Source organism: Vipera berus, assembly GCF_964194415.1.
Source record: "Vipera berus genome assembly, chromosome: 4".
Taxonomy (NCBI): Eukaryota; Metazoa; Chordata; class Lepidosauria; order Squamata; family Viperidae; genus Vipera; species Vipera berus.
This window is the reverse complement of record NC_138206.1, coordinates 98,116,719-98,138,650: the sequence shown is the minus strand read 5'-3', so window position 1 is coordinate 98,138,650 and position 21,932 is coordinate 98,116,719. Positions and strand designations below refer to the sequence as shown.

The window sequence follows — 21,932 nt, the reverse complement described above, 5'->3', positions numbered from 1 at the left end:
CACCAATCTCACTTTCTATGGTGTAGAAAACTGCAAAGTTGCTGGATGGGTCAGTTCTACCAAAACAAAACAGTCCTATATGGTATTTCCTGATGCACAAAACTTAAGGATATTATTTCAGAAAGATGTACATTTTTCATCTGCAAAATATAATTTAATAAGCAAAAGCATTCCCAGTTATTTCATTAGTTGTTTTACTCATGTATACTAATTTATCGCACATTTTAAACACACAATGGGAGTACCTTATAACAATATATTACATATACCATAAAATAAATAACAAATTACAAGTGACAGAAAAGGGAAACATTTTAGTAATAAAAATGTCACACTACCACTGTAAAAGCTAGACATTACCCAGTGCCATCTTTCAACAATAAAGACCAATTGAAACAATAATATTAAGAAATGTAGATTTTTTAAAAAAATCATTCTAAGAGGTAATTATGTTTGGGAAGCATAATTCCTAATGCTTTTGAAAACAGGTTAAAAATTCAAAAGGGCATGCTGTCTATATCAAATGACATCAAATAGTCTGTAGAAAAATTATAGATTTACTTAACAACTACTTTAATGTTGGAAATGTTAAGTATTTATATTCCACTTTTATCAAAGATTTTTAAGCAATATAAAAAATGAAAGGTAAATATATTTACCATAAATACCAGACAAAATTATGATTTATGAAGTTAGTATATTTTTAAAAAATGAAAGTAAAAAAAAGGTTTTTAAATGCCTGAGCAAATGAAATTTATTTAACTTGACACTTACCAAATGAAAAACAGGAATTAAGCATAACCTCACTCAGGAACAAATTGCAGAACTGAGGATCAACCAATGATTCCACCATATGGGAAAAAGTTTTCTTAAATATATGGGTCCTATGTTGTTTAAACATTTTGCACTCCATTGAAAAGCAATGAGGCAGCTATTGAAATTCTTTCAAGACTAGTGAAATATTCTGCATGATAGCAATACTGTCAAAATAAGACTGCACCATTTAGAACAACTTCACACCATTTAGAACAACTTGATGTTTGCAGGTGTATTCAGAAATATCAATTACAGAAAACTGTGACTACATAATAGTAGGCTCATATACAGTGCTAAATTACAGCTTGTTCAACCATGGTTTATTGGATAAACCACAGTTGTCTAGCTTCATGATATACATTAAGGTAAAAACTATCTACACACAATATAGTGATTTAGAACCCAATAAATCACATTATGGCCTACTATAAAATGAAATCCAGATCATTCTCTCCTCCTAGGAGAAATCCCAGAATATCAACCAAAACTGATACAAAGTTCTCTAATATGTAATATAAACTTATATAGTCTATAGCAGAGGTCCCCAACCTTTTGAGCACCAGGGGCTGTGGAGAGAGGCTTTTCTGTGGACCGGAGGGTGCATGGTTTGGTGTGCTGCCTGCATCCCACAGATAGGGCTTTGCTTGTTTGTGCGGACAGGTTGCTGGCATGCTGCGGCCCAGTACTGTAGAATCTATACAGTCTATACACTTATAGACTAAAACCATCAGCTTGCCTGGGAATGATGAATGGAGATGGAGCCGATCATGTGACTGATTTGATTGTGTTGTTGCTGCCAAAGGGGGTGGGGGTGGAATGAGATTTATTAGATTTTTATTATCTTATGGATTTTTAAAAAATTTTAAGCTGCCCAGAGTCATCAATGTGCAAGTTCGGGGGAAAATAATAAAATAAAATAAAATAATAAAATAAAATAAAATAAAATAAAATAAAATAAAATAAAATAAAATAAAATAAAATAATAAAATAAAATAAAATAAAATAAAATAAAATAAAATAAAATAAAATAAAATAAAATAAAATAAATAAAATAAAATAATAAAATAAAATAAAATAAAATAAAATAAAATAAAATAAAATAATAAAATAAAAAATAAAATAATAAAATAATAAAATAAAATAAAATAAAATAAAATAAAACAATAAAATAAAATAAAATAAAATAAAAAAAATTAAAATAAAATAAAATAAATAAAATAATAATAAATAAAATAAAATAAAATAAAATAAAATAAAATAAAATAAAATAAAATAAAATAAAATAAAATAAAATAAAATAGAATAAAATTCACCATGATTGCAATGAGACTACGTCAAGAAGCATCCTAAGGACTCAGGAACATGTTCTTTCAAAATGGATGAAACTCTATATTATTATAACTTAGACTGCTCTTCTTCCTAGATACCATGTTTGCTCAAGACTTCAATTTTATGAAGACTGAAGCTTCAGTTTACAAACTTTATCTAACCTATTTGTTAAATAAGCCCCAGTTGAAAACTACAATCACTTCTCCTGATCCAGTTTTATCTAATCTATGTAATGCAGTCAATCCTTTTCTTGTAAATTGCACATTAACTGGTACTTATTTCAAACAAACTAGTTTTCAGAAAATCACTATTCATACAAGTATGTAATTTTAAAACAAAAACAAAACCTTAATTTGACAAGAATGTCAAATGGAGCATTACATTTATAGATTTTTAAAAGGTGTTTTTAGGAAAAATAATGGTTTGGTGCACTTTTACAGATAATATACTGTATGTGTTTGTGTATCTTATGTATAAATAATTAAAAGAACAAATAAAAAGGACATTCTTATGACCTCAAACCATGCATACAAATGAATAAATGAAAATTTCTTTTTCTAACCCATTTTGAAGATTATTAACCACCCTGTATTTGGATACTTTAAGCATCCCTTGTCTTGGATTCATAAGTGAAATCAAAAACTATTTTGCAACTGAAAAGCAATTCCTATAATACTACAGCACTTCTTCACTCACTGAAGTTAGAGAAACTGCTGTCAATCTAACTGGATAATACATTGTTATATCAATTGCAACCAGCCTGCATTCCTCCCCTTGGAACGCCACAAAACTAGATACAATGACAGTTTCTTCCCTTGTGCCATCACTCTACTGAACACCTAATTCTCACAGAACTGCCTAATGTCTATGTATCTTTACCCACGTTGTATGGCCCTAGTATTATTATTATATTTTTATCTTCTTCACTACCCCTCTTATTGGTATTATTATGATGATGATGCTTACTCTGCTTTGCACATACAGTGAGAACTTCTGCACTGGAGACAAATTTCTTGTGTGTCTAATCACACTTGGCCAAATAAAGTATTCTGTTCAATTCATCAATTCATAACTTATCAAAGAATTGAGGTTTATGTATAATTTGCATAAAAATATTTCCCAAGAATTACCTAGGCAACATAACATCTAATGAAAACTTTAGAAGTCATATACACATTCTTAAAAATGTATGTGTACACATACACACAAACTATGTGTTACCTATGAGGATATTTTTAAAACAGCACACAGGGTACACACTAAATCCTTCTTTCAGATTAGCAATTTTTCCCTATTTGCTAAATAAAGAAATATTCCTGCTGAGTCCAAATGATTGGTTTCCCTATAACTCTAGAGACCTTAGCTATCAGTCCCTTTAAGAAACTCTGACATTTTAACCTGCTGGGCTCACAGCACCCTTGAGGGGACTTTACTTGCAGTTTTACTTCTGATGCTGCTGACCACTAATACTGACTCCACAGATAATGGATTTCAATAACAGTCTCCTACAGGTTAACACTTTTGAGCTGCATTGTGATACAGCTTTAATTAAGTTAATACATGATAGTCACAGTTTGGTAGGAAGTTTTTAATAAGTGCATACAGTAATAAAAATATGTTGGTGCTTGTCTATACAATAGTTTCAGTGCAAGTTTACAATTTTACAAATATAATACAAATATATTTGTAAAATTGTAAACTATACAAATATAGTATACAAGTTTACAAATATAATCAATTCTGTGGATTTATGACATGTTCAATTTCTTTTTTAACAAGTAAACTCACTGTATTAATTTATTAACAAAAATATGTACTGGCAGTTTCATGAGTGACAAGGTTTTGGTTAGGATGCTGAGCTTGTCGATCAGAAGGTCGGCAGTTTGGCGGGTTGAATCCCGAGTGCCGCGTAGCAGAGTGAGTGCTTGTTACTCATCCCAGCTTCTGCCAACCTAGCAGTTCGAAAGCACGTAAAAATGCAAGTAGAAAAATAGGGACCACTACGGTGGGAAGGTAACAGCACTCCATACGCCTTTGGCGTCTAGTCATGCCAGCCACATGACCACGGAGACATCCTCGGACAAGCACTGGCTCTTCGGCTTTGAAACGGAGATGAGCACCAGCCCCTAGAGTCGGAAACGACTAGCACGCATGTGCAGGGGAACCTTTACCTTTAGGTTTACCTGGCTTACAAAACAGCCAACTGCACAAGGATTTGGGGCAGGATATGGTTCAGAATACCTTTGGCTGAGAAAGATTAATACATTTATTTAACCTTAGAAGAAAAGTGGGTAATATTAAATAGCTTAATGCGGGAGTCCCCAACCTCCAGGTCGTGGCCCACTACTGGGCCATAGCGTATTTGGAACCGGGTTGTGCAAGTGGCGGCCCAGCACACACACACAAGTGCACAGCTCAACTTGTGCAAGTGGAGGGCTGGCGCGTGTACACATGCACACGCAGCTCAATGTGCAGAAGTCAAGCTGTGCGTGTATGCATGTGCACGCTGGCCCACCACTTGCACAAATTGAGCTGCGCAGGCGTGTGTGTATCAGCTCATTTCCCCTCTCCCCCCCGCCAGGCCACCAAGCCACAAAAATTGGGGCTCGCTGACCATGAAAAGACAAACTGTACTTTAAAGAATAAAGTTGTGCAGCCATTTATAATCTTAAGATAATAACAAAATTGTAGATAGAAAGCGTATCAATTCTATAAATAAATTAATAAAATTAAAGGATTCCAATTGTCACTTTTTTTCTCTGCCATTGTAGAATCTGAGACTGTATGTTTTCAAATATGGACTTTCTTTATAGTGTTTAAGTTTTAAAGATTTTGGATAACTGCTTACTTGCATACTAAACTGAATGGGAAAATAATTATTTCAAAATCCCAAACCCTGACAGACAGTACAGAGAACAGTATCAGAAACCAGCATGGAAGCTATTTTAATATATTTCTTGATTAACTCATGGGCCATCCACTTTTCCTACAGACATGTACTAACATGTCATAATCGTCATAATTCATTACCCCCACAGCTAACACACAAGCTCCTTGATTAGTACACAACTCCCAGACGAGCATTACTAATACTAAATAATTCCCTTCAGCCTCCTGCTATTAGACTACGGGCTCTCCAATTAAATATAATGTTGCTGATTAAACATGTTAACCATGTTTCTGCCAGGAATTCTATTCTCTTTACTACTATCCAAATAAGGGTAGGAGGGATGTCTATGAATTGCAATTCTCAAAATACAATGAAGTCATTTAATTAAAATGAATATCAACATAAACATTTGATAAGAAAGATTAACAGGGGAAAGATGTCATTAAATACAAAAAAAACTGCAAACTTGCTTCTTTAAAAGTGGAATCACATACTTATTTGAAGTAGTGTTTATATTTCCATTTTTGATAGGATTTTTTAATGCTAAACTGAAAACATAATGAATCAGATTTCAAAGAAAATTGATAATATCAATATGTGTTTCACTGTCTTGATTTTTTTTAAATTTATATTTATTGAGGATTTTACACAGAGTAAGAGACAAATCTAAAGGAAAATGGATGGATGGATGGATGGATGGATGGATGGAAAGAAGGAAAGAAGAAAAGAAGGAAGGTTTTGAAGTATGATTTTCAACCTACTTCTTACCAGATATTAACAAATCTATTATCTTCTTCCCTCTTAATTCTTCCAGAGATCCCTTCAGTCCCTTATTTAATATTAATTTGTTTCAATTATTAAATCTCCATAAATCACCATTTCACTTTTTATTCTTCTTTTAGTGAAATGCCCACAGAAATACCCCCAGTCTTTCAAACAAAGCCCTTGTTTTCTCCCTGGCCAGACAAGTCAGTTTTGCCACTTCCACTAGTTCTGACATTTTTACAATCCATTCCTCCACTGTAGGAACTTCAATACTCTTCCATCTCTGGGCACATGATAATCTTGCTGCTGTTACCAGTCTTGAATTAAAAGCTTCTGTCTTGACTTATTATTTAATGAACAATTTAATATATATTGCTGTTTAGTGAATCCAGATGCAATAGAGAAAATTCAAGTTGGACCTCACTCCTAAATATTGGAAAAGCCTGTTATTTGGGAAAGCAGTCTGGACAGTAAGTGATGCTTTTTCTAAAAGAAAATCCAAAATATCTCAATTCATGCTTCCTGATTGAGTTCCAGGGAAGAGAAGGAAAGCACTAGGGAAATTATAAGGTTATTGAGACACACATACATCTCATGTTTGAGATCCTGATAAGAGAAGGAAGATGGAGAAAAAGTACTACAAAGATTGGCAGGGGTGAAAGTCAAACTGAGGGTGGTGGCAACAGCAACAGAACCAGAGAGCCCCAAAGCCCAAAGCCACTCAGTCTAGCCATGGTTCAGTTGAAGCCTGTTCTCTTTATAGACCCTCCCAGCCTCCAGCACTAGGATAGGATGTTCACATCACATAATTTGCTAGGAGCAGAGATGTACATCATATCTCATCCCATCACAATGGATGAGCTCACCCAGCAGTCTCAAATAGCTGTTAAATAGAAGGGGACCACCGATCCCCTGCAACACCCCCGTAGGGGCTGAACCCAGGATCTCTTCTCCCCAATAGTCATTGACTGGAATTGGCCCCAGAATCAGCCCCAACCTATGCTTTCCATCCACAAGGGTATCATGGTTGATGGTATCAAAAGCTGCTGAGAAGTCAAGCAAAGCAAGAAAGGGATTCACCACCATCATCCCACCCACACCACAAATCAGCCAAAAGCACAACTAAAGCTGCTTCTATTCCATACTCAGATCTGAAACCTAACTAAAAAGGATCCAGATAATCCATTTCATCCAGGGTCCTCTGAATCTATTGTACAACATTGCCCAAAAAGTGGAAGCTGGATACTGAGTAAAATTCCGATAGCAAGAGGTAATTATAAAACACTGAGTATCAAGGCATAAAGAATAGAACAGAAAAATAGAAAATTGGGGTGAAAAATCATAACCTGAAACAATAATAGTTTCTCCACTAAAATTAATCTATACAAACACACTTGTGTTTTATCATTATCTTTTCTAGTTATGTAAAAATTTCTCATAAACATACTTTCTTCCACCATAATGCTAAAGTCACTTATGCAATAGCAGCAGCAGTAGCACTTAGACTTAAATACCACTTCATACTGCTTTACACCACTCTCTAAGCCAGGGGTGTCAAATTGCTGGCCCGTGGGCTGGTTTCATCATACTGAAGCCGTGCCCACCCCATTGCCGGTAATGCAAAAAGTCTCACGATACATCACAACACGTCACATGACATGGCAAGTTTGACACCCGTGCTCTGAGCGGTTTACAGAGTCAGCATATGCAACTATCCTAAACAACTGAAGCTGGAAAGCCCAATTTGCCAAATATACATAATTATTTAAAATATGTTGCTGTTATTATGTCTCATAATTAAAGAATGCACTCTTTTTTAAAAAGTTAAATTTGTACTTTAATACGTCTAACAGTTTGGTTTGATATAAACCAAAGAGAAAGAGAAAGCAGTTAATGATGCTTGGTCTCATTATTTATTAAATTCCTGTATTATCTCATAACAAGATGCCTCAGGAGCATATATTAGAAGCTATTAATGGCAAGTGAGTACAAGTGAGCAATTAGAAAACATAACTGTAAAAAAAAATATATGAAATTTTGATAAGCTCTTCCCAGAGGTCTTCTCATCTTTGCCTATGCTGGTGCATTTCATTTAATTTACCTGATTGTTAGCTTCCAGTTTGTTCAGCTGGAAATCACAAACAAACACTAATTACTTTGACATCACAAAGTCATATTGTCCTTACCACCTCCCCAGACAGCAGGGATAAATTATAAAGGGTAGACATGATAATAACTTGATAAATGATGAGTCACATCACCTCTTTGTCAATCATCCATGAGGGCTCACACAAAATACACTCAATCTCATTACTAAATCCTAAAACTACAATGACAATACGCACCAGGAATTTTATTTCAAACAGCAAGCCACCATGCTGGATACAATCCAACAGATGGCTGATGAATTTTCACAATATTTTACATTTCTCTAAAGATATTCAAACATGAGAGGAAAAAGAACATGGTGGAAGTCACAAATTACTTGTTGCACAAATGTATAACATTTTGCAAATTATGATGTTCAAAATTTTCCAAGTTATATTTTTATTCTTGGACTTCATCCTATAAGGCACACTTTATACATTCTATGATATATTCCACCAATGTTATTCCTACGCTATTGCTGTGGAATTTTCTGAAATAAAATGTTCTCTTTCTGACTCAAAATTATTCTGAAACAATTTAAACAAGAACTAAACCACATTTATCTTCTTTTCATTCTGCTATCCATCATGCTCATATGTTTCTTTCCCTTTGTATATTATTAGATCTAAATTATATTTTAGACCAAACTGTTGCATTTCTTAGTAATAAGGCTTTCCTAAAACTAAGTTCCACCCTTATTGTGGCAATCCTGATTAAGAGAAGTTTAAATGATCATGCTTCTTCTGTGTTCAGCACCAAAAAAATAAAAAAAAACAATATTGCCACTAGTATTTAATTCAAGCCAAGAAAGAACAAATGTTTATTCAAATCAAATCAAATCAAAAAGAGACATCCAAGGAATATCATTAGTATTCTTCGAGAAAATATCCCCACTTTTTAGAGAGGGCGGACTAATAAGTTTGTTTGTCACTGCTGTAAAAAGAATGGAAGTTGCTCCTTAAATTATTAATTATATTATATTATTTTTCTAGCTATACTGGTTTTTAAATTTTGAGCATATTTTTTATTTTACAACATTCCTTTATATGTGTTCATTTGTTTATGTAAAAATTTTAAAAAATAAAGAATAGAAATGCAAAAAGGAAAGTTCAACCAAGTAATAAAATGTAATCCAAAAAGAGAAATTCCCACTCAAAACAATTTCTGAAGTAACATATTCCTAAATAAATCATTTCAGCTTCTGAAAAATTATAACAATTTTAGTTAAATATAAGAAGCCTCTGGGAGCATAATAATTAACTGGAAAGCATGCAGTTTTGTTAAATTTACCAATTCAGAGCCTTAGTTCATGCAACAATGGACTGCACTACATTACTTGGTAGACAAAATTTAGCAAGGATTATCATCTATTTATCAATTTGTTAAACATTTATGAAGATTTTATCTATTCACATCAATATTTGGATTTCAAAGTAAACTTGCCACTGATAATATGGACTATTTCTATGCATCCCTTGAATACACTTGATTTTCAAATATATTACTGTCCTGGTGCATGAAATTCCGACTTTAAGACCTAACTTTTTAACTGTATTCTACATTCTTTAAAAAATGTTTGCTTAAAAAATACCTTTATGTGGAAAATCCATATATACAGTAAGTATAAATTATAATGTCCCTAGATAGGACTTTAGGAAGGTCTTGAAAATGCATATAACATCTCTAGTACTACCTGTCTATTAAATACATGGTAGAAAGTATGTTATTTTTATTTTATTTTTATTTTAATTCCATTTATATCCCGCCCTTCTCCGAAGACTCAGGGCGGCTTACAAACTTAGCAGTAGCCTTCATTCTATGTATATGCCTGCTTATTAGGGCTTTCACACACACCCAAGCGGCATTATTACAAAGTCAGCTTAATTGCCCCCAACAATCTGGGTCCTCACTCAGAAATTGTTCTTCTTTACAGGCTTCCTAAGATGTTGTCTCCTCTCTCAGCTTTCTAAGCTCTCCTGTTCATATCTAATGTATACCCTGTGTGGGCTTATCATTTCTATGGTAGCAGTGACAACATAAAGCACCACTGTATTATCCAATAGACTGATGGCAATGCTTCCACAAGTGGTTTATTTTTTTAAATGTCCTCTCTTACTCTATAATTAGTACATATTGATGTTGAAGAATATGAATGTCGATTATTTCAATCATTATTAAAATGTGGAAATTAGCATTAGCACTATGAAGAATTCAAAGGTGTATTTAAAGATAAATATAAACTGTCTTCATGATTTGAATCTCCCATCTCATCATATTCTTTGTTAATAGAATTTTGGATATCTCAACATTCTTTTCAAACTACATTTGTCTGAATAAAAGTGATTTATAAAATGATATTTCCTTATGTAGGGACATCCTATTAAAATGTAGCTTAAAATGGCAAATATTCACTGAGTATTTGGATGGCATCCACACAGATAATAATCTAGAAAGTAAAGTTACCACAAATAATGGGTACTTACAGCATTTGAATCCACATCACTGTGTATGGCAACTGTTTTAATTCCCATCTTCTTGCATGTTTTAATTACCTAGTCAGGGAATGAGGAAGGGAAAATTGTTTCTTTTAGTTAAATGCTTTAAGTAAAAATCAAAGAACTACAAAATAACTACAATTTTGAGATGTTACTTACCCTGCAGACAATTTCTCCTCTGTTTGCAATAAGAAGTTTATCGAAGGTCTAGCAAAGGAATGAGGAAGAATAAAGTATTCTTCATAAATATAAACAGATACTTACACTTACATTTGGCCTCATTTAATAAATACAAGAATGTGAAATCTAATCATTAAATATATTAAAAATGATTATCTAGAAAATGTATTATGATTTCATAGAAATAAAACTGACCTAAGAATGGTAAAAAGACTTAAAACAAACTTGTGCATTCTCTTTTTAAAAACCTTTATTTATTTAGTTAAGCAGAACAAAAAGAAAAATTATTTTAAAAAAGGAAAAAGAGGACAAAATTACCACAGAAATGTATATGAATGTATATGAACAAAAATATTTACACAATAATTTCAGCAATGGATGCCATATTTTGTAATAATCTATACATTACCTATATATGTAAGCAATTAATTTGTAAGTTGCAACTAACTTCAGGTCATTGCAGTTGAGACAATAGTTTTCTAACACTGAAAGACTAGTCTGTTAACGCTAAGAACATAAATCTATTGTTTGTATATTTTCTTTTTATAGTCCCATATTCAGGGACTATAATAATTCACTCCCTAGAGACTAAAATGGACAATGTGAAATTTAAGCGGGCCACGAACAAGGAGTATATATCGGAGGTGGTGACCTTTTGAGAGCTGTATGCAACGAAATTTCATTTTGATGTACCGGTATGTCGATTGGTGTACATTCAAAGTGACAATAAAGTTATCATCATCATAAGAACAGGGTTGAAATATCATGCAAAATTATTTGATGGATGAAACCTGGTCTTCATAGTTATTGATTATCTGCCATTGATGGTATCTAAGGCTCTTCAAACTCAGTTTTGTTTTTGGAATAGTTTAATGTGTGCCTTTCCTCCCTACAATAGTATGCTAAGAGCCAAAGAAAAGTTTCAAGGCAACCTAAGTTAAAGAGAAAGTAGCTTTCAGCATAAGGAAACATAGGCAATTACCTATTGTTGAGTTGAAGAGAATAGAATTCTAAGTCAGTTAAGGTGGTGAACAAATTATATAAATATTGAAGAGAACATAAGCCATAATACAGTCCTGTGTCTGTAATAAGACATTAGCAGAGAGATCGATGTCCCTATTACATCTAACCTATGTAACTGCAACACTTTATTAACCAAAATAATCTATGGATGAATGAAACAACAGAAGCTGATTTTAAATGAATAAATAATAATTCATAGGGAAAAATAAATCTGATTTCATTTAAACAAATCTTACAAATGAAAATAAATACAGTTAACAATGCAGCCATGAATTAAATGACTTGCCCCTACTGTTACACTAAAAATTACAGGTCAGAATGATATTTAAAGTCTGAGGAAACTACACTTCTCCTTGAAGTCTTAGGACATATACTTTGGTTTAACTCTTTAATGTCCTAAAAAAATAAATATAAGCTATATATCAATCAATCAGAATAGAGTTGGAAGGCACCTTGGAGGTCTTCTAGTCCAACCCCCTGCTCAGCAGGAAACCCTAGACCATTTCAGACAATATCAGAAAACAAGTCCACATAAATAATTACCTTTTCACTTGGATTATAAACTGCTGAGTGAAAGCCATGAGAAGTGATAAGGCACCATCTATATCCTGCAACCTGTACAATATTCTGCAAAGGAAAGAAAATAAATGAAATTACTATTAATCACACATCTTGGGAAAATGCTACTTTTTACCAACTGTATGACAAAATAAGACAAAACAATTTCACCAGCTTCTGAAAATGGTTTGTATATCACAGAAATATTAATATTACTAAATATTTATTAATATTTATTAAACATTAAATAATGGAATTATTTTTAAAAATGCCAGGTATTGTTAATGAACTTCTACATCATTAGCCATAAAATTATGTGTTGGTATCACTTCAAGATATTTTGTGTTAAAAACTATTTGAGATTCTGTACCAATGGGAGATCGAATAGGTCCTGACAAACCTAGCTGACCACTTTGTCATCCAAAAGGAAGAGGAGGGAATTAGAGGGTCAGCTATTCTGGACTTAATTCAAGGTGCTAGTAATGGTGTTTAAAGCCCTACATGGCAGGGGTCCGGAGTACCTTAGGGAACACCTGCTGCCGGCGTCTACTTCCCTCCGCCCTGTGCGTTCCCACAGAGAGGGTCTCCTCAGGGTGCCACTGGTCAGAGAATGTCGACTGGTGGCCCCCAGGGGGAGATCCTTCTCTGTGGGCGCCCCGGAGCTATGGAACCAGTTACCGGTTGAGCTCCGGACGGCGCCCGATCTTCGCTCCTTTCGCCGTGATCTGAAAACATACTTGTTCGAGCAAGCCGGCCTGGCCTGAGGGGGGATTGGTGGGGTCTTTTTATTATTTTTATTGGGGTTTTTACCATGTATTAACTGTATTTTTAATCGGGCATGTATTTAATTATCTTTTATTTTTTGTAAATCTCTGTGTTTTATTCTTGCCCTGTACACCGCCCTGAGTCCTTCGGGAGAAGGGCGGTATAGAAATATTAATAAATTAAATTAAATTAAATTAAATTAATTCTTACTAGCAGAGAGGAAATGCTAGAGTGGCTTGAAGTTGCAGGAACTTTGGGAATAATGACCGTGTCACATTAGAATTCAATATAACGCAGACACAAGCTGACCCTCTAATTCCCTCCTCTTCCTTTTGGATGACAAAGTGGTCAGCTAGGTTTGTCAGGACCTATTCGATCTCCCATTGGTACAGAATCTCAAATAGTTTTACACAAAATATCTTGAAGTGATACCAACACATAATTTTATGGCTAATGAATACCATAAAAATCCTATATTTATACAATAAAAATCTAAGTCCAGCAAGGATATTTCCACATTATATCCCATGTTTGTTAATTTTTTAAATATCTCAGAGCGACAAACATATCCAGTATACTTTCCCCCTCCTATTTTCCTCATAACAACAACCCTGTGAGGTAGGTTGGGCTGAGAGACTGGCCCAAAATCACCCAACTGGCTTTCATGGCTAAGGTAGTTTCTAGCATTAAATAACATTAAATAAGCATATACAACAGGAAGATGACTAATGCAAAAAATTTTAAATAACATACCAGGATAAAATGCCAAATAAGTTTATAAAATTACTATGTGCAAAACAGAAGCTTCAAATCTCACTGTATGCAGATACACAAACCACGACCTCCCAGCAATTTAAGGAAACCATTGATGCATCTGACCAAAATTAAATTAGGCTACCTTTTTCCTTCAACCCAATTCTTCCTTACCCTACAAAAAAAATGAGGCTCTATTAGTCAACTACAAGTATCCTTTCTCCTTACATCCCTAAATTGGCCTCTTTTAAAGATCAAGCTGGCTAATTACATTATTTAGTTGTGTAATATATTAACTTTGTGAAATTTATTATAATGTTTTATAAATAATATTAAATTAAGAGGGAGAACACTGACTTCTAAATAAATTTCTGTTAGGAATTTTAAAGGAGTGCAAAAAGGCAGTCTTTTAATTCTCTTCTTGAACATATGCTTGTAGGTGAACATGTAAAAGCAAATCAAATATAAAGAATCATCATATTCAGAAACCGAAAAGTAAATCTCAATATCATACTGATTGTGACATGGACGTTTTGAGAAATGGAGATGATATGGGAGCAATATTTCTATGGTTATGGCCATAGGACAATAAAGGCTAATTTTGGGGGACACTGAGTGTCAACACTTCAGAAGTGGTCTCTGCTGGTGTGTCACACACCTCCCAAATAAACAAAAGAGAAACAATTCCCTGTCTGCCCCCATCTGAAATTTTCGGAGGCTCAGGAGGCCATGTGAAAGCACAGCCTTCTTGTACAACCTCTGGAAGATCTAGAGGTCACACGAGAGCTCATCCCACAGCTTTTGAAAACTGTCTGAGAACAGAGTGTGCTTTCAAGAATAGTTGTTGGTGTTAGTGAACACTGGCAGATCACCCCAAACATAATAATTAATAATAATAATAATTTTATTTATATACTGCCCTTCTCCCGAAGGACTCAGGGCGGTGAACAGGGCAAACATATAAAAATACAAAGATACAAAAGTTAAAAAGAATTAAACACAATGCCCAGCTAAAACAATAGATATATTAAAAACAACAGTAAAATCCCAACCCATCCCCCATCAGGCCAGGCCGGCTTGTTCGAATAAGTGAGTCTTCAGATCGCGTCGGAAGGAGCGAAGGTCGGGCGCCATCCGGAGCTCGACCGGCAACCAATTCCATAAATCCGGGGCGCCCACAGAGAAGGACCTCCCCCTGGGGGCCACCAGATGACATTCTCTGACCGGTGGCACCCTGAGGTGACATCATGGCATGTCACCTTTGACCTATGTCATAGGTTCACCATCACAGTCATAGAAAGTATAATGGAAGGCAACAAGTTACCCGTTCTATAGGGAGGGAGATTGGAAATATGGTACAGATCCCAATTTCTAGCCCACCAACCTCAGTCCTAAGGTCAGGTGACAGGATTCTGACGGCCTCAGGTTAATGCCAGAACTCTGCATAATAAAATTGTGTTACTCCACAACAAGCAGTGAATGTAACCACAGATACGGCTTCCATAACAAAGACCTAACTGGGTCACAATGATGACACAGTCCTGTCTGAAATTTGCTTGCACCAAAACCCCTGGTGCCATGGCAATTATTATTTATGACATCTTAACTGCCACCAGAAACTGCCCCACAAGTGACTGGATGTGACTGCCTATAGGTTGCATGAGCCTTAGGGACAGGCTACAGCTGTTGCTGGTAAGCATCTTTATTTCTCTATTCTTGATTATTATTATTATTTATTAAATTTCTATACCGCCCTTCTCCCAAAGGACTCAGGGAGGTGTACAGGGCAATAAAATACAACGTACAAAAGTTAAAAGTAAAATTAAATTAATTTAGCCCTAACAATAAATAGTTAAAAATAAACCCAACCCCTTAGTCCAGGCCGGCCTGTTCAAACAACCAGGTCTTCAGATCACGGCAGAAAGAGCGAAGGTCGGGAGCCATCCGGAGCTCAACAGGCAATTGATTCCAAAGGGCTGGCGCGCCCACAGAGAATGCTCTCCCCCTGGGGGCTGCCAGCCGGCAGTCCCTGACCGACGGCACCCTGAGGAGGCCCTCTCTGTGGGAGCGCACAGGACGAAGGGAAGTTGACGCCGGCAGCAGGTGCTCCCATAAGTAATCTGGACCCATGCCATTTAGGGCTTTATAGGTCATCACCAGCACCTTGAATCTCACCCGGAGGGCAACTGGAAGCCAATGCAGCTCACGGAGAAGAGGCGTTACATGGGACTATTGGGAAACCCCCATCACAACTCGCGCGGCCGCATTCTGCACCAGTTGAAGCCTCTGAGTGGTCCTCAAGGGCAGCCCCATGTAGAGAGCATTGCAGTAGTCTATCCGAGAGGTCACGAACGCATGGGTGACTGTACGCAGGGCACCCCGGTCCAGATAGGGCCACAACTGGTGCACCAGGCGAACCTGGGCAAAAGCCCCCCTGATGTGTCTGAAGAACTGCATTCCACAATTCTGTTCAAGGCTACCTGGTCTCTTTTAGGGAAAAGTTAGGATAAAGTTGTTCCTACAAACTGCTGTGATATGTTTGCAAGGTTTTTTGAGGGGGGGGAAACACTCAGTGTGGACTCTACTTTGACAGGGATAACCTGGTACATTGAGTGAGGTTTTGAGGGATTATCTGGGATTCGTTTGACTATGTTGAGACTGATGAAAAGGTGGTCATTGTGCCCCCTTCTAAAGCACCATACTCTCAGTCTAGCCAATCTGAACAACTATCAACTAATCCTTAACAAAAGTGGATTCCCATCTTTTTGGCCACTTTGTGCTTAGTAGAGGTTTTAGAAACAAAAACAAAAGCAAATAATAAAACTGGGTGTTGGTGGCACAGTTCTCTGGAATCACCTTCAAATGCTGGGCCATCGGAGTAGCTATCTCACTTTGCAAATCTTCCGAGGAGAAAGTGAAGCATACAAAAGTTCATGAAATAAACTCTTGAGGCACTTCCCAGAGGGCTCAGTTCCACACTTTTTTTTCTCTTTTGTGAAAGAAGTACGGCACGTAAAGCATAGAAAAGTGTTGTTTGCAAGCATTACCAGTGAGGAGGAAGAGGAGATTTTCCTAAAGCCCCAAAAGGCAGATTTGATGATTTGGTGGGCCTCAACATTCCCTAAGGGGGTACAGTGGCCTAGCAGTTAAGATGCTAGGCTTGTCAATCAGAAGATTGGCTGTTTGAGACCCAAGCACCACATGACAGGGTGAGCTCCTGTTCTTGCCCCAGCTCTTGCCAACCTAGCAGTTCGAAAGCATGCAAATGCAAGTACATAAATAGGTACCACTTCAGTGGGAAGGTAGCAGCATTCTGTCCTCCTCAGCATATAGCCATGCCAACCACATGACCACAGAAGCATATAAGAAGGTATAAAATGCTTCAGATTCAAAGCCAGAAGATGACTCAGGTTTATGCATGCATGTTGCATTTATTGGCAATCCTTAAAGAAATTGCATTTTTTTTCTTGAGTTTCTACAGTAGCTGTACAATCCTAGAAAAATGCACATTTGATCTAAAGTGATGATGACAGTCCAACCAGCTGTTTCAGAGCCTTGAGAATTCCTGGTTCATTACTATAGCAGCCAGACATAAAAAGCCTCAGATTCTCACATTCCAAGCTGCAAAACCCAGACCATTTTTTTGAGTTTGAACATAATAAAAAAAACCACCAAACTTGCTTCTTATGACCACAGCTGAAATGAAAAGAGAAGCGAAGCAAAAGTATCTTGTGGATCATTTGGTCATTTGTGATATGATTTACATTGTTTGTCTAGGATTGTTGCTTTCTATTTGCTTCTTTGTAAGTAAGTTAACATTTGTGCCTTTAGCAATAGTGTGTAGGCACCTTGGTCTTCTCTTGGCTTTTTTCTTTGTCTTTGATTTTTTCCAAGCATCAGTGAATCTTACTTTTCAAGCATTCCATGAAACTTATTTTTGCATGATGTAGGACTTGCATGTAAAAGCAAATTCCTAAACATTTAACCTTTACTGTAGTGTCATTATTACTGCTTTTGATGAACATTATAGTTTTATTTCATTGAGCATTGAATTTTTTGCTCTTCTTGTACTCTAACACATTCTCAGCAATTTTCTCCATTTAAAAGTATCTAAGAGTGCAACACAGTGCACTCTTTTCTTTCATTATCAATAGAAGATTCCTTAAGTTGCATTTAATTTTACTTTCCAGAATGTCTGATTTTAAATTAATGATCAGGTCTTATATATAGTATACATTTTAGGGTTGCCTTCTGTGCATCTTTACCATTTGCATCAAATGTACAATAATAGATTTATTGTTGCGTAAGGAATCTTATCAACTAGTTTAAAATGTCAGATGGTTTTACTTTGCCTTCTCATTTCTCAAACACTGATTTTGGTTTTAAAATTACAGGTTTCACTTCAAACTCCCTGTTTGTTTTCATTTAATCTTTAAAGCAGCAACTGCTGAAAATCTGAGTCACATGTATGAGTTTGCAAAGGAAATTAGTACTTTCATGATTTTCATGCTTAATTATTTGTATTCAGCTTGCACATTAATCAAGATTTCAGGAACAGGCAGCATTTGGAACTTAATTTTCAGAAAGATGTCAAAAGAGAAATCAATTAACTGTTCTTCAGAAGTAATATATGTTATCTCTTTTCAGTTCAACAAAGGTTCTCCAATCCAGTTATACTTTACATTTGTATATCAGGAAAATATTTTTAATGGAAGTTCACTGAAGAAAGATGATTGAAGGTATAGTTCTTCACACTGTCACCATTTTTGTATTACTATTTTCAACAGAGCGTTTTATACAATGAAATATTTCCAGAAATTTACTTATTTTCCTCTGCCACAACTTATGTCTTTTAATTAAAGAATTTCAGTGTGTCATTGAATTGAAGAATATATTACTTCTGACATTTTCCTATGTGGCAGGAAGAGTAATCAGCTTCATCTGAACTTATATATTCTGAATCAAGAGGCTGTATATACATCATACAGTGGAAACACATGGCACTAAAAATTTTAACCAGAATAAAAGCTTGACTCTCCCATGCTGGCATGCCATAGACCACGGGTCCCCAACCCCCTGGCTACGGCCCACTACCGGGCCTTGGCCCATTTGGAACCGGGCTGCAGAAGCAGCAAGTGACTGCACGCACACACAGCTTCACTTGCACAAGCGAGTGTGCACATGCACACAGCTTCAGGTGTGCCTGCCGCTCATGCAAATGGAGCTGCATACTTGTGCTCAACTGCTGCTCAAGCATAACCATTCCCTCTTCCTTCCCCCCGCCGTCAGTCTGCAAAGCCGGAAAGGTTGGAGATCGCTGCCATACACCATGCTTCATCTGTATGAATATATAATTTGACCACTTCAGGAACTTCATATTCTTAGTTGTCAGTAGAAAAGTATATGAAAAAGCAAACAGTTTTTTGTTTCAAATGTGGAATGAATTATACGAATGAATCATTTTGAACTGAACAAAGTATGGAACATTTGGATTATTGCAGGGTTTGGCCTAAACAAAATCCAGAGGAATCACCAAGTCAAGCAAGACCGGTGCCAATCTCTCTTCTTCCCTCCTCACTCCCCTTAGTGGCTCTTAGCAAGCCAAATCCTACTGGTCCATCTACCTTCTGAACTTTCCAGGATTTATTTCCTTCCTCCCATGGCCACCAATGTACTGGCCTATATATTTGTTCGGTGTCAAACTCGACACATCACGTGATGTGTTGCGACATATCGCAACTTTTTTTGCATTGCCGGAGCTGGGGTGGGCGCGGCCTCCGTATGATGCAATTGATCCGCGGGCCGGCAGTTTGACACCCCTGTTCTACACTATGAATCTCAGCAACAAGCTTTCAGGAATAGAATATCCCACTTTCTACCTATAACCTGATTTTCTTCCCTTTCTTTCTTCCTTCCATATCATGTCAGTCATAGCAAGTCTCCCTGCAATCAGGCTTCTCTTACCTGCCCATTCCCAAATTTTCCCTCCTTTTCCTGAGCTACCAGTACCAATGTTATTTGAAAGTTAAGATCAGCTTTTTCCCTGATCTTTCTGCTCCCTAAGTAGTTCTAGCTGGAACAACCTCTTTTCACTCCACATTCAAAACAGTTATTCCATTCTGTATATGGACCAAGACATATATGCTTGTTCAGTTATGATCACCTAATACCCGCAGTTTTACACAAGGAACAGTCCATCCCCAAAATAAAAATCACAGTAACTCCTTATGTAGAACAAATTAAATACTGCAGAAGAATTACCAGGGCTTTTTTTCTCATAGAACGCTCAGAACGGAGTTCCAGCACCTTTTTTGGATGGAACCTTGTAGGGTAGGCAAGGTGGGCTGTATGACATGTGTGAGTTCTGGCACCTTTTTCTTTTACAAAAAAAGCACTGAGAATTACAAACAGTAAAGACTGTTATGAAATGTAGCATATGTAAAATATCTTTTTAAAACATATTTAATTTCCATTATCAACAAAAATAAAATACAAAACAAAAAATAGAAAAGCAAACACTAACAATCAAGAGAAAAGCAAAAAATATTTTGTACAAAAAAGGAACAAGAAAAAAACAACCAAATGTACAATAAATTTAACATTAAACATAAAGCATCTACACCAGCGGGATGCTGAAAAATAAGTAAAAAAAAAAAACCCTAATAGATTCCCTTCCCCTTACATGACGGATCTACAGTTATAAGCTTTTCCATCCACATTTATCAAAAATGCTACATAAAATAAACAAATGTTCCAGGTGTGGAAATCTATCTAATAAGCAAATCGACCCAACATATAATCATATTGTATATATCAAAGAAAAAAAGTTGAACAGATTAACTTAAACATTACCCTAATCTTCAAATCTGTCTATTAACCTTATTGTATTTAACATGTAGAAAGTCACAGAGGGCTTCCGGTCTCTCTGGAAGCCCTCTGTGGACTTTCTACATGTTAAATACAAATTGTCTCTAATCAAGGCAGTTAATTTTGCCATCTCTGCTAATTCAGTCAATTTCAAAATCCACTCTTCAACTGTCAGCATTTCTTTTTCTTTTCAATGCTTAGTTTGTATAATCCTTGCAACAGCCGCCATGTAAAGAAATAATATCCCAAACCGTTTTTCAATTGGTTTGTCCATAATACCTAAAACAAAAGCTTCAGGTTTGACTAATTTTTCTCTTAAAATATTTTCTGCATTAATATTATATTTATGCAGTATGATTTAACATACTTGCAAGACCACCAGATATGATAAAATGTATCTGGATTTTGATTGCATTTCCAACACTTGTTGGAAATTCCTCTATATATTTTCTCTAGTCTGTCTGGGGTCAAATACCAATGATACACCATTTTATAAAAAATTTCTTTCCAACTGTAATTCAAAGTAAATTTTAAGCAATTGGTCCATACATTCTCTCATTTATCTAGCATTATGTTATGCCCAATGTTTTTCATCCATTTTACCGTACAATCTTTGACATATTCATAGAATATCTAAATGAAATGTGTGTAATGTAGTGATGTCCACATCAACAGCTGCTGAAAGGAATATTTCCAGGGATGCATGGCTATTTGCCCTATGCAACATCGTATGCAATTTAAGAGGCCAAAAGAGCGTTTTCATGAGACTAGTCACAGACTGAGATTGTTCCTTGCTATGTACATGTGTGAAGTCAAGTAACTGTCCTAATACTTTATTGACTTGCATGCCTTGATTTCCATCTCTACTGGTAGTTGTGTTCAATTATTTTCACTGACCAACTTCAGGAAAAAAGAGAAGGATTTTCTCATGCAACTGGGATTGGCCTGTACCACTTGTGCTGGCAGAGGAGGCATGCTGCGGGCCCCATCAGCCCAAGTATTCCAGCTGGTGGGGTCCAGGAGGAGGTCCTTCTCTGCTGTTGCTCCTGCCCCTCTGGAACATTTTGCCCCCGGATATGAGGTTGGCCCCAATCCTCCTATCTTTTCGTAAAGGCCTAAAGACATGGCTTTGCCAGTCGCCTTCGGGCGCCAGTGAGGAAACAGTGCAATCGAGGTGGTTGATTGACTAATAACAGATCCCATCCTCCACCTCCACCCCCGCCCTTCCCATGTGTCTTTGGTTTTAATGTTTGGTTTTAACTTTTTTATGTTTTAGCTTACTGTAAGCTGCCCAGTTACCCTATGGTAAGATGGGCAGCCAATAAATTTTATAAATAAATAAA

At 36.0% G+C, this 21,932-nt stretch overlaps 1 protein-coding gene across 1 annotated transcript in view; it reads right to left on the bottom strand.

Moving 5' to 3' along the window:
* The window catches only part of PCCA (propionyl-CoA carboxylase subunit alpha), a gene marked incomplete at its 5' end in the record, with an annotated part of 233,369 nt that overhangs the window by 203,499 nt on the left and 7,938 nt on the right, over positions 1–21,932 (bottom strand). Inside the window, 3 exons of the mRNA XM_081326398.1 lie at positions 10,432–10,500; positions 10,603–10,650; positions 12,190–12,273. Coding sequence (XP_081182524.1) covers positions 10,432–10,500; positions 10,603–10,650; positions 12,190–12,273 — 201 coding nt within the window. The remainder of the gene's footprint in view (positions 1–10,431; positions 10,501–10,602; positions 10,651–12,189; positions 12,274–21,932) is intronic.